Genomic DNA, 19,463 nt, shown 5'->3' with positions numbered 1-19,463 from the left:
AAAATCTACAGTTTAAGAGACAGAAATTCAAATATTAATCTTTAATGATTATATTCCACTTCTTGTCTTTCTGCTGTACTTTTAAAAAGTACTCAGATGAGGAGAATCCATTTTTATACGAAGAATTTGAGTCACTATTTTATTGAGGGGCCAGAGGTAACAGATTACACACTAGTGCAAAAAAAAAAAAAAAAAAAAAGAACTACATTCTCCAAAGTGCTTCCTGAATAAATTTCAAGACCTGAATTCTCACCAATTTGCTAAATATTGGAATACTGTTTGAATAAACTGCTTGGAGGCTCAAAGTTCTAGAACATTCTACAGAAAATTCTGAAGCGGGTAGTCCTAGATGGGCATGAAAGGGAATCTCCTGTATCCTCTTCCCAGTATTGCACAATATAAAACCTGCCCACAAGGTGTAAGCAGGTGCTGCTTTATCTCCCCCACATTCAACATGAGGCCTGCACGCTGGAACTTCATCAAAAGCTGCCACCAAGTCTGTCATACGTTGCGTCACCCACACAGCCTGTTTGCGCCAAACACAAATGAGAGATGGAACCTATGTCACCCCCAAACATACAGAATGAGGAACACATTAAGTCCTGCTGACTCATTGTTTCATGGGAATCCGCGCTCTGGGAGCCAGGCCACCTCATCTGCCTAGATGTTCTGGTTGTCTCCCTGGTCTGAGTTCATGGAGCATGGTCTGCTCCATGCTGTGTTCTTCCTGTACCAACTGGTCATCAGCTCAGGATGGCAAAACACCTTGACTCTGAACAAATGGCCCACCATCCTCCGGGCGCTGCCTTTTACACCCCAGAAAGATGTTGAGTATGTTTAGCTCCCTTCATTTAAAAACTGATTACAGATATACATATGTTTTCATAAATAAAACTTGAGGCATACATGTATATATTAAAATTTTCACCAACAAGGGTGTGTTAAAAATTTCAAGTTCTGTCATTCAAGTTCAATAAAGGCACACTTTTTTTTTCTTTAGGCTTGTAAGGAATACAACTGCTAGCAAGAAGTCATAAAAGGCATTTTATGGGACTTTCTTCTTTGATTTTCCTCTTCTTGGGATGAGCATTCATCCTGTAAGTCAATGGCATGACTCTGCTACCCAAAGAAGTATTGAGATGCATAGAGGGCATTAAATGGATTCCACTTCTGTGTCATGTTTCAGAGTGACAACCCCCAGCTGTGCTGGGTCAGTCACTCCAGGTCTGCTTTGGCCATTTCCATCAAGGCTTCTCACTTCCAAATCGGGCTTTCCGGCTGCCGGGTTCCGATGCCCTCCGGACCAGCCTGGGTGGTGGCTTGGGGCAGACGCCTTCGGTCACACTGTCTTCCCGCACTGAGCCAAACTGGCCTTTGGAGAGAAGGGGCTGCCGTAGCATGCCTGGGGTCTGGGTGCCGCCCTCTTTGCTGGGGGGTGCTGGGGGGTTACAAGGCTGGCCCTGTCCGGAATCGACGTCTACCTCGTTCTTCCATTCCATTTTATAGGGCTGTGGGGCTTTCTTTGAGAACTGTTCTGGCAAGAAGCCCCTTGCTCGGGGCTGCAAATTGAGGACGGTAGTCCCAACATCTGTGTCCGAGTCACTGCTATTGCCACCTACCACAGAGCAAAAGAAGGACAACATGGGCAAGCATTTCAGAGGGAAGGAATTTTTAAGTGACTCAGCAATGCATCAGTGGGTCCAGCATTTGTGGTGCCCTCAGGCACCTCAGGCAGGGTTTGGGCAGGGGAGGTCCGAGGGCTCACTACCTCTAGCCCACAGACCTGGGCATGATACATAACCTCTGTGGGCATTAATGTTGACTGTCCACACTAACACCGAAGAGCTTACTGTGCGCCAGGCAATGGTCCTAAGCACTTGGAAATGCATTAACCCATTTAATCCTCACAAGCGCCCATTCGGCAGGTGAAGTAACCGAGCTTCAAGAGATATTACTAATCAGTGCATGTGGGTGTCACAGTGCGACTATCTGGCAACAGCAGCTGTGTTCCCACCTGCCCCATCAGAACGATCCCAGAAAGGCTCAGCTACGTGTCTGGCACACAGAAAGCAGACTGGCAATTGGCTGCTATTAGGAAAATTCTTGTCTTGATCTGGAATCTCAGAGACAGCCTTCTTTATCTCCTGTGCAGTTTCATAAAAGGGCCGAAACACCCATGTGCCGTTTACAAACAGTGGGAAGACACACGATCAGAATGAGCTGGTGTCAAAATTCAGGTCCTAGAGAACTGTGGGTAGAAGAGCTGACGGGGAGCTCGCCCAGGAGCTGAGATTCTTGGGACCCTAAGACCCGGTCTTAGTGGACGTGGCCCACTGCTCTACATATTCAGTGCTGCCTGGCCTCTCTTCTCAGGTCTCATCTCACTGATCATCACCACCAGGCAGCATTAGAATTTCCTCTTCTTGGTTAATTAAGTAAATAAGCAAAAATAAAGGGCGTGGTAGTGTTATATCCCACATTCTAATAACATGGTATCTTAACATATTTATTCTGGGGTTCACAGAAAAGGGCTGGGAGTCCACCCAAAGATTATCATTAAATAAAGAGATATTAGACTCGTGATTACAGGCAGAAGTAAAATTTATGGTTGACCTTATGAAAATATATGCAGGTTGTAAAAATTTAAACACTCCTTCGCACATTCACAACTCTCTATTTATCTGTTCACTACCACAGGTGGCAATAGTGGCTCGTGCTGTATCAAATGGAATCATTATGGAAAATCATTGGCTAAATTATTTATAACGTACACAGAACTCCATCCAAAAAGCTTACAATGCTAATAATAAGTCACCATATTATTATTTGAGGTTTGCAAACCATTAAACAGATTGTCCTTAATGAAGAAGAAGAATGGGAAATTTTCTCTATTTTGCGAACATTAGTAACATGACTCTGCTCCAACTGAGTTCATTACCTGTGTTAGAAATATTCTTTTTCTTTTGTAGCTTTTCTGGAAGCTTTGTATTTTTTGGTAAGGATAAATATCGAGAGGCTGAAGTGGACGCCTGTGAGAAACACAGAAAATGTTTAGATTACGCAGATGTCATTTATTGTATATTAGAAGTTTAAATTCTTAGGGCAAACCCTGGTGTTAAAAATTAAAATTGTACTTTTCTACTCCAAAATTACTTGTGAGGGGCTGGGGGCATAGGGAATAAAGCTCCCAGCAATAATTATTTTACTTAAAATAACCAAATCTCTTCTAAAATGTAATACAAATCAGTATTAAGGAAAATGAAAATAAAATAGGACCATTAACAATAAGATGTGCAAACTACTGAGTCTTTTTAAAGAAAAGGTAAGGAAACACCTATGTATAAGAATATACAAAAGATATGTCGAAACAAGGCACCTGGGTGGCTCAGTCAGTTAAGTGTCTGACTCCTGATTTCAGCTCAGGTCATGACCCCAGGGTTGTGGGACCCAGCCCTGTGTCAGGCTCCACGCTGGGAGCCTGCTTGGGATTCTCTCATTCATATGCATTCCCTCTCTCTCTCTCTCTCTCTCTCTCTCACCCTCCCTTCCCCGCTTGCACTTTCTCACTCTCAAAGTAAATAAATAAACTTTAAAAATATGTAGAACCTATATGTATGGGAAGAAAATATATGAAAAATGTAGCTTACTTGAGTTTTAATTACTTTAGTAAGTCTTGAAAATGATAGAACAAAAAGTTATTAGTATAGCTAATTTGCTGACAATTCAAATGCCACAATCCTACTTTCCTTAACTTTTCATCGATGCTGCCACATTTTACGCATTAAAAAAAGATAATTATCTTGTTCACACATTACCATTTTGGTCTCTGATGACCCAATACAGAATATTATTAAAAAATGAAATGCAATCCTAAAATTAATGCAACCTTGTGAGTCAGAGTGATAAGATACAACGTCTGCTACGTTAAATCAATCAATCATAATGTCATTTAAAAATGGCTTTCCTTATCTATTGACAATGCCCTCCGCCAAGGGCAAAGGTGAACACTCACGTCCCCCCAGCGGCTGTGACCTTGCAGTTCCAGCACATGCCACTTGCCCATCTTTGGGCTGCAACCTCTCCCTGGAGATATCAGATAGGACTTTTCCAAATGAAGCTTGGTCCAGCCATGCTGTTTAAATCTGCAACTTAACTGACCCTTTCTGTGCTCCCAATCTCCTTCCTCAGCATTGTTTTTTTGTTTTTTGTTTTTTTGTTTTTTTCCCCATAGCACTCACTGCCCTCTAACATAACAGATAATTTATTCCATTGCTGGCTGCCTTCTCCTCACTAGAATAGGAATTCTACAAGCGAAGGTATCTTGCTTGGTCACTTTCGTTCACCAACATATTCCAAGTGCCTAGAACAGTGACTGGAACATAATAGGTGTTCCAGAAATATCTAGAAAGACTTTACCATCAACTCCATCTCAGAAGTCCTGTGACTCAACCCTCAGCAGCCATTCTGTCAGTACAGCCTCCAGACTGGCGGCTGGCTCTGCTCCGGGAAGCCTCCCTCCTCCCAGACAAATGGTAACAAATGCCAGTTACCCTGTGCTCCTGGTTCAAGCTGCTGTCTTTCCGGATGCTTTCTCGCAAACTGTGCCTTCGTCGGATCAGAATTTCCTTGGCTTGTCGCTCACTTGTGTCAGCCGTCAGATTGTGTCTGTTGTAGGACAAAGTCTGAAATGAAAAAAGAGACATTTTACAAACAACAAACAAACAAAGCCTGATTGCTGCCCCAGAAATTCCAAAACTTTGCTGTGTTTCTTTGGCTTTGCACCTCAGCGAGGCACTTAACTAATGTGCAGAGCAGAAAAATAAATGAATAAAAAGCATAAAAGTTGTTAACACTCATAAAAAAGTTAACATTCGTTCAAATTTTGAAAGCACTTGTTTTCTAATAAAAGTGTGTGAATAAAATATCTTTCATTCAAAAGCGTGATCTTCATAAATCAGAAAAATGATGGAACTCATCAAATGCCTCTGTCTACCTTGAAGTGCTTTATATGTTTTTAGTCCTCATTAGTAGCTGGGGAAAATGATACAATTCATCTTAATAAATTCTCTATTGAACAGGAATTACTGGTATGAAAACAAACCACTTTGAGCCACTTGGTGGTGCCGTGTCCTTGTGATTAAACTTAAGAACACTTTTACAACTGGGTGGTCAAACTGAAAAGGCTGGGGGCTATCACTGGCAATAACCATGTGCCAGTATTTGAAGCAGTAAAATTTCTAAACCAGGGCTGGACATGGCACACATTGTTAGTTTTCTAAGTTTCCTAAAATAAACTGTAATTAGCGATGGAGTTCATTTTCTGGTGTCTTAATATATTCTTCTTGGGAATATCCCTGTGTCCCGAACTATTAAATGTTAAATCTTGAAGAAATATGCAAAACTGATAGAGAACAAGGCTCAAGTCCTGCCTTGAGAAAATTACTGGCTGGCTGGACATCAAAGGCTAACAAAGTAATACCAAATTGTGAAATTAAGTGCTAAAACTATGTGGTACGTTATCAGCTCTTAGTGCTACCCCACTTGAAGACAGGGCTGGGAATAATACGGAGGCTGTTGAGGAATCCTTAAACATCGGAGGATGTGGATCTGCTGACAGGAACCAGTGGGACATTCCAAGTGGAGACAGAGAAGAGAGGAACAGAGTCCAAGGAAGGAAGACAGAACCTGGGGGCTTGGGGAGGGCAAGGAGGTGTAAGGTCAGACACTGTAGAGCTTGGAATTAGAGATCCCAAATTCTGAGAGAATAGTTTAGCCTGTAAGCCACAGCTGTGGTTTTGTTTCAATTCAAACAGGGGAAGGCTGCTTAAAAGGTGCTTTAGGGGAAAAGGAGGAGCCATAGTAATGCAGGATGGAATGGGGACTGCTTTGGGGAAGACCAGCTGAAAAAGTGCAGAAATGACCCCAACATGGGTGAGGAAGGCTCCTGACAAGCGATGTGATCTGTGTGCCACCTTGCCTCACTGTACCTTAATTTATTCATCTACAGAATGGAAACAACAGTCACCCCACTTGGAGAAATGAGTTAATACCTGCCGAAATGGGGCACGGCAAATTGTATGCACTCTCGAAATGTTAGCTATATTATTAGCCAACCGTTAGAATGAGGTGTTAACAATGGGACAGCTGTGAAAGAAGTGACTTGGGAGATACATTAAAGGAAGAAACTATAGCACTTTATGAATAACAAGGAAGATTAAATGAATTTGGATAAGTTCTCTTAACGCTGTAAGTTTTCTACAAGCTATAAAGCTATTTCACCAAAAAAATTAATGCCTGGGTGGCCCAGTCGGTTAAGCGTCTGACTCTTGATTTGGGTTCAAGTCATGATCTCATGGTTGTGAGATCAAGCCCTGTGTCAGGTTCCGCGCTGAGCGTGGAGCCTGCTTAAGATTCTCTCTCTTCTTCTCCCTCTGCCCCTTCCCCACATGCGCTGTCAATCTCTCTCTTAAGAAAAAAAAATCAGAAGAGAGCCATCAATTTCTTTTCTTCACAATTAGTTAAAACATATTCTTTTATCTCCAAGTCCAGAGTAACAGAACTCCCAGGGGACTCCAAGATTTTTCCACTGGTGTCTGGGAAGGAATGGCACCCTAATAAGATAGGACCCAGAGAAGAGAAGTTGTCTGGTGTGGGACTCGCAAAAGGCTGGCATAACTGTAGGGCAATATCCACTACAACTGGGTAGCATGAAATCAGAAGGCATATTCTCAGCCAAAGGCAAGGAAATGCTTGGCTAAATAAATTATTCTCACTCGCTGTCGGATTTGATAGAGATTTCTGGATAATATTTCTCGGATTTCATCCATTTCGCCAGGTGTGAGCTTCCTTATTTTCTCTTCACGACAATCACTGTGAAAGTTTAGAAGAAGAATATATTTTACTATTGGACAAATGTTGGAATCATCAATTTTTTTTTGAGATAGAATATCATCTAAGTAGAATCTTAGCTTAAAGAATAACGCTTAGGGATTATTCAGTATTTTAAGATAACTCAAAATTCTAAAACTGTTCAGCATCAAAATTACTCAAAACAAGTTCAATCATGCACAAGTTTTCACAGTCTGTTCATGCAATTATTTTTTTCCATACAATTATTATTTTAAGGAAGAAAAACTATAGTAGCTTATAATGGTCTCACTTTAGTATTTCTAATACTCCATAAATAAGGTAATACATGATTGAGTTTTTTCCAACAGAAACTTAATTAGCTACATTTTACTATTAGGGCTTAGTCCTTTAAACACATCATTATAAATATTTGCAAAGACGCCACTTATAATATGGATGCATATACAGTCAGTCATAATTACTCAAGGATTTCGTATTTGTAAAGTAACCTACTTGCTAAAATTTACTTGTAAACACAGTATCAGTACTCTTGGCACTTTTTCACAGACATGTGCAAAGTGGGGGAAAAATATGAGTGCCCCAACACACAGGTTCCTGGATAAGGCTAAACAGGGCAACACTCTGCCTTCTTGGTTCAGGTCTTGTACTGTAAACAAATGTCCTTTTTTGTGGTCTATTTAATGACACATTTTTCACATTTTTTGTGCTTTCTTTTGGTGACTTCACTGTTTAAAATGGCCCCCAAGCATGGACCTGAAGTGCTGTCCAATTTTCCTAAACAAAAGAAAGCTGTGATGTGCCTTCTAGAGAAAAGTCATGTTCGGTAAGCTTTGTTCAGGCATGAGTACAATGCTGCTGGCCGTGAGAGGAATGTTAATGAAATAGTAATATATATGAAATAAGGCGTCTTTAGATAGAAACATACATAAAACGAGGTTATATATCATCAGTTGATGAAAATGTTGTGACCAGAAGCTCACAAGAACCTAAGCCCGTATTTCCCCTAGGAGCAACTGTTCGGTATGGGCAAATCAGCGTTTATGGCAATTTTACAAGACATGACTACTGCCAACAATGAGAACCAACTGTATTCATACAGTTTTATTCTACTGCCTTCAAAAAGACTTTGAGAGGGCCTACAAAAAATATACAGTAAAATAAAATACATAGCTAAGAAGATAAGAGAATAAAGCTGAGAAAGTTAATATACATAAATCCAGGTCTTATAGAAGATGGGCTAAGGACACACCAATTGAAGGCATAGTTCCTTTATTTTTTTTTTTTAAATGCAAACTTGCTGTTACTGAAAATCAGCCATAATATTAATTACCTATGCCCATTGGTACTGGAGAAAAGCAAAGGAACAGATACAGAGATTTAAGGCTTCAGCAGGACAGACTTCTCTAGATATAAATGATTCAATTTTGCCTCAACCTCAATTGTTCTTGAGTTTTTAAGAAGCATCTTCTTAGACTAAAGCATTGTTGTTTAGACAGCTGTCCAGGTATCTAATCAGGAGTTTGATCAGCAAAGTTAATTCACAGGACTTGAGAAGGACAAATATAGTCAAGAGGTAACAATCTTTTGGGTGTCTGATTTTCTTGTACAATGTTCCCACCAAGTTTTATCCAACATATGTTTGTATAACTCTAGTGGTAAGTGCCCAATATATCTACTGGAATGTAATACAAAAACAAAAAGTACAGGAATCTTACATGCACAGCTCAATGAACTACCACAAAGCAAGTGTACTTGTACAACCGCTACTCAAGTCAAAAAACAGAACGTGACCTAGAACCCCAGAAACCACTATTACACGCCTCCAACAATCACTACTTCCTTCCCTCTTTGACAAAAACAACCACAATCCTAACTTTGGAATTCACAGAATACTTTTGCCTGAACTATATAAATGGAGTCTTTTAAATACAATAGGTAGTTTTTTATTTTTATTTTTTTATTTTATTTTTTATAATAGGTAGTCTTTTAAATTTAGCCTCTTTTGCTTAGCGTTATATGTTGGAGATTCAACTGTGTTATTGCATGTAGCTATTGTTGGTTCATTTTATTCACTGTGCAATATCCCATTACATGAATATATCACAATCTACCCATTTTACTATTGACGGGTATTTGGCTTATTTCCAACTTTTGGATATGACAAACAATGCTTCTATGAAAATGGGTCTATTCCAAACTCTTACTTTGTTCCGCTGGTCTATTTGTTCTTTTATCCTTACCCAGGAATCACATTGTCTCAATCATAGGAGTTTTACCATCTTGCTACCTGATAGTATAAATCCTCCAAATTTGTTCTTTCATGTTAAAGACAATTTTGTCTTGGTTAATTTGGGCCCTTTATGTTTCCACAGAAATGTTAGGACCAGACTGTCTAATGACACGCTGGGATTTTGAATGAATGAAATTGCTTTGAGTCCACAGATCAATTTGAGAAGAGCTGATAGTCTTATAATATTGAGTCTTTCTTTTTACTAATATAGTCTTTTATCTGGTTTGGACTTTCTGCAGAGAGGTCTCACACATATTCTCTAAATTCCATTTTGATATTTGACATTGATGTATATGAATGTTTCATGATACCATTCTAAATTAAGCCTTTTTTAAAGTGTCATCTTCTATTTGTTGATACTTATAAAGCCACCACTGATTTTTTTTTGCCATGTATTAAGAAACCTAGATAAATTACCTTATTATGTCTAATTACTTTTCTGTAGGTTCTTTTGGATTTTCTCTGAAAACAATCCAGCTGTTTGGGAATAGTGACAGTTGTACTTCTTTTCCTATCCTTAACTTTTAAATTTTTTCTTGCCTACCATTGGTACAATATTCATAGAAATAGTAATAATAGGCATCCTTGTTCTTGATCTCAGGATAAATCTTTCAACATTTCAACATTAAAAATCGTATTTGCCATAGATTTTTCGGGAACAAACTTTATTAGCTTGAGAAAGGATTTATTCTATTGTTAGTCTACTTAGATATTTAAAAAAAATAAAGGATATTGAATTTCATCATATAATTTCTGGGCCTCTATTACAGATAGATAATAACCGTTGATTTTTCTCCTTTATTCAGTAAAAGTGGTAAATAATGGATTGATTTTGACTCCTAAATCATACTTATATTCCTAGAATAAACCAAAATTATTGTGATGTGTATCTTTTTTATAGATCTCCGGATCTGGTTTGCCAATATTATGTTTAGAATTTTTACAGGGATATTATAATTTTCCTTTCTTATAAGTGTCTTATAATGTTTGTCAGGTTTAGTATCAAAATTATGCTAGTCCCATACGGCAATTTGGGAAGCTTTCCATTTTTCCTTACTTACTGAAGAAGTCTGTGGAAGATTGGTTTTATTTTCTCCTTAAATATTTTGTAGAATTACAAATAAAGCCAAATGGTCTTGGGGTTTACTTTGTAGAAACAATTTCAAGTACAGATTTATTTCCTTAGTATTTACAGTACTATTCAAATTCTCTGTTCTTTTATGGGTTTAATTTGTCATTCCTTTTTTCTAATTTCCTAGTATGATTTATTGATTTTCAGCCTAAATGTGTTGTATTTTTGTGTTTTTTTTTGTTTTTTTTTTTGTTTTTTTTTTTTGCCTATTAACTGTATTTCTAACATTTTCATTAAAGGTTAAAAAAATTTTCCTCTAAAAATGCTTTATACAAGTTTTCATACATCCTGTTTTTCAAAGTATTTTCTGATTTATAGCATAATTTCTTACTAGATCCAATTTTTATTTAACTTCTAACTACAGGGATATTCTACTTTTTATGCTGTTTTATATTTTATTTTGGTTCTGATTCCCGCCTGGTAAGGGAACATACCCTATATGAAACTTTTTAAGACTTGATTATTTATTATGTTATTGAAATCTTCTATATCCCTGTTGAAAGTCTGTCTGCTTATTCTATCATTTTCTAGGAGAAGAGCAATACAGTTATCCACTATGATTATGAATTTGTGTATTTCTACTTGTGGTTCTGTTATGCAGAATGTAATGTTTACATTTTATGGTAATAATATAATTATACAAACTTACTTTTGTTTAGGTGCTTTAACAAGATACCTTTTTATCAACCTTTCACTTGCAATCGGTCTGTACTTTTAGCTAGAAGTGCTATCTCTTGTAAGCAACACTTAGTGCGTTGTATATTTTTATCCATTTTGATCATCCATCCTTTCAAATGGAATGTTTGTATTTAATGTAATTACCTTTGGGTTCAAGACTATCATCTTAGTATTCGCGTTCTATTTGTTCTACCTCGTCTATAGTTGTTTTTTCTACTTTGCTGCCTTTTTAAATTTTATTTTATTTTGCTCTTTTATTTCTGTAGTTAGGTTGGCTTTTATGTTCTTTTACTGTTTTTTTGTTTTTTTTTTTTTGGTGGTCACCTGGGATTACAACATTAATCACTGACTTATTAAAATCCAAAATAGGGGCGCCTGGGTGGTGCAGTCGGTTAAGCGTCCGACTTCAGCCAGGTCACGATCTCACGGTCGGTGAGTTCGAGCCCCGCGTCGGGCTCTGGGCTGATGGCTCAGAGCCTGGAGCCTGTTTCCGATTCTGTGTCTCCCTCTCTCTCTGCCCCTCCCCCGTTCATGCTCTGTCTCTCTCTGTCCCAAAAATAAATAAACGTTGAAAAAAAAAATTTTTTAAATCCAAAATAATTTTTACTATTTTCTGGACAACACAAGGTTATCAAAACACAATTAACACCATTTACCTCCCTCCCAATTTATAAACTGTATTGGTTGTTCATTTTAATTCTGCTTACATTCAAAACCACACAGACATTATTACTTTATGCAACTGATATTCATTTAGCTATTACAAGTACTCATTTCCACTGTTTTAATTCCTTCCTTAATCTCCAACCCTTCTCTCTACAGAGACTCTTACCCTTCTGTCTTACCCTTCTGAATTTTTTTTTCTTCTGCCTGAAATTTTTTATCATTCAATTTAGTATGATGATTTTTAATTGTCTGAAAATGTTTTCATTCTCCTCTTTGTGAAGAATATTTTAGCAGGATATGGAACTCTATAGATTATCAGTTGCTTGCTTTCAGAATTTTGTTGAAAAATCAGTTGTCAGCATTTCTTTTTTACTTGAAGAAAACAGGTCTCTTTTTCCCGCTGATCATATTTAAAATTCTCTCTGTGTCTTTGACTTTTAGCAGTTTTGTTAGCATGCACCTGCATTTGGTATTTTTCTTATCTAATCTGCTTGGGGTTTGTCTTTTATCTGTCTGGGAAATGCTCAGTAATTAACTGTTAAAATACTATTCCTACTGGGGCGCCTGGGTGGCGCAGTCGGTTAAGCGTCCGACTTCAGCCAGGTCACGATCTCGCGGTCCGTGAGTTCGAGCCCCGCGTCAGGCTCTGGGCTGATGGCTCGGAGCCTGGAGCCTGTTTCCGATTCTGTGTCTCCCTCTCTCTCTGCCCCTCCCCCGTTCATGCTCTGTCTCTCTCTGTCCCAAAAATAAATAAACGTTGAAAAAAAAAAATTAAAAAAAAAATACTATTCCTACTAATTTCTCTCTCATTTTCTCCTGGAACTTTCACATAATCCCATATATTTCTTACTTTATTTTCAACATTTCCCATGCTCCCCTCCCACCCCGCCCCACCGCATCTGTCTTACCTTATAATCAGTCGATTCTCTCGATAGCTGTATCTAATCTGCCTTTACACTATCAAATGAGATCCTAAATTTAGTTATTTTAGTTTTAGCTCGGATATTCCCCTTAGATCTTTTCTATTTATATCATCCCCCACAACAATGTCAAAAGCATCAATGCCATTTTCTTTCCTTACACATACTATTATTTTTATTTTAAAGTCCCTGCCTGATAACTTAATTATGTGAATCCCCTTTATGTCTGTTACTACTCCGTTTGTGTTTTATCTTTTTCTCAGTGTTTTCAGTATCTCACTTCCTTGTCTACTCTTATGCTTTGGATTGGTTGATAGACACGATATAGGAAAAATCACGGAAGTAGTTTAAGACTCTTTATAATCTTATTTTCCTCTGGAGAAGATTTCAGTTTATTTCTCTCAAGCAGCTGGGATAGGAGTAATTACCAATTTCAGATGATTTAAACAATCATGGATTGAGAGAATTCTAGGCTAGACTTCTTTCCCTTGAGGGTTAAAGGGTAGAATTTGGAAGTAATAGCCTATAAGCTGGGTACAAGAACCCCTCCTTCTTAGTAGGTACTGAATTCCAATTGTATTCTGTTTTAGCCTTTTAGACGCTCAGATAACTTCTCTGTGATCCAGGGGAAAAAAATGGCACCAAATGCCCGTTCCATCTTCTTGGACTTCCCTTTTCTGTTGACTCTTGGCCAAGATATTCTTCTTTGCACTGGTGCTTTCCAGCTTTTCAGCAGGTTTTAAGAATACATTTTGTGCTTTTTTTTTCTAGTTGTTTGCATAGGATGGTTTGGACTACAACACTGAGTCCATTACTGTCAGAAATACAGTTCCTTATTACCTCCCTTTCTGCTTTTCATTTTCTCTAAAGAAAATGTTTCAGGAGCTGTGGAATGGTCAATATGCTACTCATTTACACAGCCACGCAGCTGACCATTAATTCTGTTACCTACTTCCATAACCTTAAGCCTTTGCCTTTCTTCTGCTTACTACCAGCTTCCAAACGAACTATACACAGAGAGTAAAACTAAAATTTCTTAGTGATCGCAAAGATAATGGCTCTCCTTTGTGAAGCTGAATAATTGAATTATCCTTTGCCACAACTGTGAAAGGAATGGTGAGTAAGAAAGATCATTAATTTGTAAAGCTAGAGGGAAACAAAGATCAAGTGTAGCCCCATTTTCTACTTGAAGAAACTCAATCTCAAGGAAATAGATGGACCAGCTTAAGGTCACCTAGTGAGTTACTGCAGCAGAGGACTATAAATCAGTCACTGCGCTCAGTCAACTACTGTTCCTAGTGCAATATAATGCCTTTACCTCCAAGCCATTCTTGATCACTATTTCTTTTTATTTTGGATTGGGTAAACTCCCATAATTTTAATAGGGGATGTACAGTCTTAGTAAAAACCCTAGTTAATATGGTTGGGTGTAATTTGGAGTTTCCTTGTCTTATTTCAACTCTCCCATTGATAGCATTCTAATTACGTGACATGTTCTTTAAATGCACTTCAAGCTCATCGGTGAAAGAAGAAATCAGCAGAACCTGTAATTTCTGTTAGTTTTTGTGGCAGGGAAGGACTGATGTTTACACGATAAAATGACCTCATTTGTTAACTGAGCAGTAATTTACTGCTCTGCTATGGACTTGCTATAAAATTTTGGGTAAGTCACTTTACCATTCTGAGTCTTCATTTCCTCGTTTTTAAAATTAGGGAGATAGACTAGGTCAGTGGCTCTCAATTCTGGCTGCATATTGGAAATATCTGAAGAACTTATAAATATACCTATACCTGGGCCTTAACACCACAGATCCTGGTTTTATTGGTGTGGGTGAGGCCCAGACATTTTTATCATTTAAATGCTCCTAAGATATTTTTAATACGCAGCCTAGGTTGAGAACCATCATACCGTATGATCACTAATGTTCCTTGCAAGCCTTAAACTACGATGCATGAATAATCTATGAGGAAATAGCTATATCTACATGCGTATTTATAATAGCACACCTTAAGATATTCCATTTCAAAATGCTCGCTAAAGAGGCACCTTTAAAAAGCACTGAATTACATTAAGAAGATAGAATAAAGGCATACCCATCCTAAACATGACAAAGTATTTGCTGACCAGTCAATTCTAAAATAACGTGACATGATGTGACATACGGCACACATTTCTAGGCTGCACATTTTAACCAGGATCTCACTCTTCTGTGAGGTGTCCAGGAAGAGGTCAAATTTGTTATTATTACCGGTTTCCAAAAACTATAAAGACATACACAGGAATACTAACTTTTATTTGCAAAACAGCACTTACTTCAGAGATGCAAAAGAAGGAACAGTACTTATCATCCCCGTCTCTGCCATCTCAATGGCATGTTTTATTTCAAGCTTTTTATATAAAGACACAATGCTTGACTTGGGTTGGTTTTCCCGAATCAAAAGCTTCCGCAGGTATTTGTCATCGAACTTCTTAAACCTGGAAATAAAGAAAATCAGAGCTTCAAGTAATTAATACTAAACTGACAACAACAACAACAACAACAACAACAAAACAACAAGCCTGCTTTTACCAATAAAATCATTTCTACTATACTTGAGGAAAAACTCAGTAGCAATGTTTAGCTCATCTGATCATTATATATATATATATATTTTATGTGTAGACCTCAATGTATGTGCATATATAATATATGTATACATAAATGACACTGCTGTATCCAGCCATGATATACATGTATCTAATATTTACTAATAACAGAGTAAACTACATATTTTTTTTTTAACAATTGCTATTTCACTGCTTCTGCTTTCAACAATATTACTCAAAACTGTTTTTAATGCTTTCTATCTCCAATATCTCTCCATGGATTTTCTCTTGCACATTCACAAATTACGCTTTTGTCCCCAGCACTCCATTGAAGCTACTTGTACTGAGGTCATCGGTGACCCTACAATATAAATCCAATGGCCAATTATTAGCACTCACCTTTCCTGACCTGTCCTGCTTAATAGGTCATTTTCCGGGACGTCACATTCCCCTGGGCTCCCTCCTACCTCTTTCCCAGTCTCTTTTGTTGGGTATTTTTCTTCTTTCTGGCCTCTTGATGTAGGAGTGCTCAGGGTTCCATCTTGGTCCTCTCTACCTCCACTTGCTCTCTAGCCATCTTGCCCAGTCTCGTGATTTTAATAGCATCTCTGTGCCAGCGACTCCCATATTTGTATCCTGCTGTAGCCTCACCCCCAAATCCCAGAAATGAATATTCAGCTGCCTATTCAACATCTGCACTTGGATATCTAGTTCTCCAACTTGACTTTCCCAGACCGAATGCATCTTCTCCTATAGTTCTCGCCATTTCAGTTAATGACCACTCCACCCAGTCAATTTTGATTCTTCTCCTTCTCTGACATTCCACGTTATGGACTGAATTGTGGGCCCCTGAAAGTTCACAGGTGGAAGTCCTCACCCCCAGTACCTCAGAATGTGACTGTCTTTGGAGATAGGGTCTTTACAGTGGTGATTAAGTTAAAATGAGGTCATTAGGTCAGGTCTCAATCCAATATGACTGGTGTCTCTATAGTAAGAGGAAATTTGGACACAGACACACACACAGAGGGAAGACCATGTAGAGAGGCAGAAGGCGGCCATCTACAAGCCAAAGAGAGGGACTTGTAACAGATGCTTCACTTATAGCCCTCAGAAAGAACCAAATCTACTGATAACTTTGATCTTGGACTTCTAGCCCCCAGAACTGTGAGAAATTAAATTTCTACTGTTTAAACCACCCAATGTGTGGTACTCTAACAACTCTAGCAAACTAATACTCCATGTCCACTCTACCAGAAATTTCTGTTAGTGCCACCATCAGAACACACACACAATCCCACCATGCCTCGGCACTTCTATCCTCCTATCTCTTGGATCCACCTTGATGCAAGACATCATCACCTCTCAGTGTGGTGATTTTTTTTTTTTAATTTTTTTTTTTTTTTTTTAGCGTTTATTTATTTTTGAGACAGAGAGAGACAAAGCATGAACGGGGGAGGGTCAGAGAGAGGGAGACACAGAATCTGAAACAGGCTCCAGGCTCTGAGCTGTCAGCACAGAGCCCGACGCGGGGCTCAAACTCACGGACCTCGAGATCATGACCTGGGCTGAAGTCGGCCGCTTAACCGACTGAGCCACCCAGGCGCCCCTCTCAGTGGATTCTTGAAACAGGCACCCAGTTGGTTTCCCTGCTTCCACCACCGCATTCCTCCAGACTACCCTCAACACAGAAGCCAGAGCGAACCTGGTAAAACGTTAAGTCAAACCATACAACAACGCCGCATCTCTCTTGAGTAAATGTACAGCGACCTGGGGGCCCTACACAGTTTGGAGCTGTACCTCTTAGCACTGTGCTTCTCACATCCAGCCTCACTGATGTCCTTCCTGCCCTGGAAACTGGCAGTTCTACTGCCACCTGTGGGGCTTGGTAGCCACTATTCCTTCCACCAGGAGCACCCCTGCCCCACAGTTGCAGACCCCCCTTTAAGTCTTTCCTTAAGAGCCATTTTTCCAAAAGGCTTTCCCATCCATCCCATTAGAAATGCATGCTGTCTCCCTCCCACCCTCCTAACTTCCCATTCTACCTCCCAGATAGATTTCTCTCCATACCATTTATCATTTTCTAACATGCTATATAATTTATTTATCTTGCTTTCTGTCCCCTAGCACTAGAATGGTATATATGGGCAGAGACTTTTTGTTTTTGTTTTTGGTTTTTTTTCCACTTTTTCCTGTATCACCAGTGCCTAGGACAGTGCCTGGTACACTATAAGCATGGATGGTAGAAGAGATCTTTTGCCTCGATTCCTCCCTGTACCTACACCCTCTGCCATATCACTTGGCAATGTCCTTCCGCCACGGCCTAGGTGACCTGTGCTGTCCTGTTTCCTGCCACTGGCCCCAATAACGTTACTTGCTCTGGTCAGTGGGCTACAGCAGACGTGATGATTGGGGCAGAGGCTTAAAACAGACTTGTTGGCTTGCGCTTGCGTATTGAAGCTTATCTCTTTTGTTTTCACAATTACCATGAGAAGGACATGCATGGAGTGACTCATGAGTCCCAGGACAAAGGTGAATGCCACACGAAGCAGAGCTCTGTTACTCCAGTCACATACAAGAAGGCCAGCCAGGATGAGCTGACAACTAGCCAATCCCCTGAAGCATTAGCAAGACCTGTCCGCATCAGCCCGGCGCAGCCCCAGATCCTGGACTCTCAGACGCGTGACTCATATGCTTTCATAATGTGACTGTTGTTTGGACAGCTATATATCAGGGCAGTTTATTATGTAACATTATTATGCCAACAGGTAAGCAAAACAGCATGCAATAAATATTTGTTGAGAAAGAAAGAAATGCATTACAGTGATCACCATAAGCCCAAAGAGGTTTATAGGTACACCTGTGCTATGAAAGGAAACAATGTGAACCCACATTCTTGGTACTAGTCCTTTGTTCTGTACTGGAGGGCTATGAATAATTAAAGAGAGCCATCCTTTCCACTGGGGCCACAACACTAAACACACAGCTAACTTTTTTCTCCGTTTATTCTCAACTTCATGTTAGGCCCATTAGGCCAGGACTCCCGGCATCAGCAACACATCTTTTCACTGTATTTTTTTTTTAACGTTTATTTATTTATTTTGAGAGAGAGAGAGAGAGAGCAAGTAGGGGGAGAGAGACAGAGACAGAGACAGAGAAATCCCAAACAGGCTCTGTGTCGTTAGCGCAGAGCCCAGTGCAGGGCTCGATCTCACAAACTGTGAGACGAGGACCAAAGCCAAAATCAAGAGTCGGACTCTTAACCAACTGAGCCACCCAGGTGCCCCACAGCAACACCTCTTTTTAAACTTCTGTTATTTTTATTATTGCTTTAGCTTTTCAGTAGAGATCAACAGAAGAATTAACATCAAGGGCAATGACATCTGATCTACTTAGCATAGGACATATGTACTTTCTTTTCTTTATTTCCACACCTTTCATTTCTCTGCCAAGCCACGCCTAGGTGCTTTCTTCCTTTCGCCATCATTAGGCAACTTTTACCAAGTCTGAGAAACTTCCCTACTCAAAGGATTGAGCCTTACCCTTCCTCAAAGCATCAAATGCCTCAAGAATTCTCTGGCAAGACCACTAGAAATGTACAGCATGAGGATTCCAGACGAAATGGAAAGATACCCAACATACCTGAAACAATCCACTTCTTTATATGTGATCTTTAACATCAACAATCATGTACATACCAGAGATAGGATCTGCGGAAAGCTAATTTTAAAAATGGCTTGCGTCAGCACCAAATTCCTCCACACCCACACCCACTTCCCTGCTCTACCTGCGACATACAATGTACTTGACAGTCCAGAGAAGTATTTGAAATCTACCTGGAGAATATGAGGCATGGAAATATACAGGACTGAAAAGAAGTATGCACACTGCAGAGAAAAACGTGAGACACGCCGCAATACCACCTTTCGGACAGGAAATCAGAGTTGGCTCTGCCCTCTTTAGTATTTATGGTCCAATTACCCTGGCAGCATGTAGAAATCAGTCTGGAGCAGACTCCCGTACCCCAGAGACAGAGTATCTCTGCCTGCAAGACAGGATGTAGCCAGACTTTTCTCTGCTGTTCCAGATCAAACCCACAGAACCCCAGGGTCCACCAATCCCTCCTACCACTGTCCCAGCGGCTGCGGACCTGATGCCTACATCTATCTACTCATGTCTACTTCCCCCTGTTTGGGAGGCAGAGGAGTGGTATAAATCTTTAATTTCATCGCCCCTTTGGAAAGGAACCAACCGTTGTGGGCTACTACACTCTCCTGTCCCTCCAGGGAAGGAAGGGGTGCCTAGAGAAGGGAGAAAAGTGGT

At 39.5% G+C, this 19,463-nt stretch overlaps 1 protein-coding gene across 1 annotated transcript in view; it reads right to left on the bottom strand.

The window, feature by feature from the left end:
* Positions 1–26: 26 nt before the first annotated feature.
* Positions 27–19,463, bottom strand: part of SLC9A2 (solute carrier family 9 member A2) — a 100,850-nt gene continuing 81,413 nt past the window's right edge. Inside the window, exons 8-12 of the mRNA XM_025932751.2 lie at positions 14,871–15,032; positions 6,774–6,870; positions 4,551–4,682; positions 2,939–3,029; positions 27–1,615 (exon numbers count right to left, since the gene is read on the bottom strand). Coding sequence (XP_025788536.2) covers positions 1,245–1,615; positions 2,939–3,029; positions 4,551–4,682; positions 6,774–6,870; positions 14,871–15,032 — 853 coding nt within the window. The 3' untranslated portion in view covers positions 27–1,244. The remainder of the gene's footprint in view (positions 1,616–2,938; positions 3,030–4,550; positions 4,683–6,773; positions 6,871–14,870; positions 15,033–19,463) is intronic.

Source organism: Puma concolor, chromosome A3, assembly GCF_028749965.1.
Source record: "Puma concolor isolate L17-30 chromosome A3, mPumCon1.1.hap2, whole genome shotgun sequence".
Taxonomy (NCBI): Eukaryota; Metazoa; Chordata; class Mammalia; order Carnivora; family Felidae; genus Puma; species Puma concolor.
This window is presented reverse-complemented; position numbering and strand designations above follow the sequence as displayed.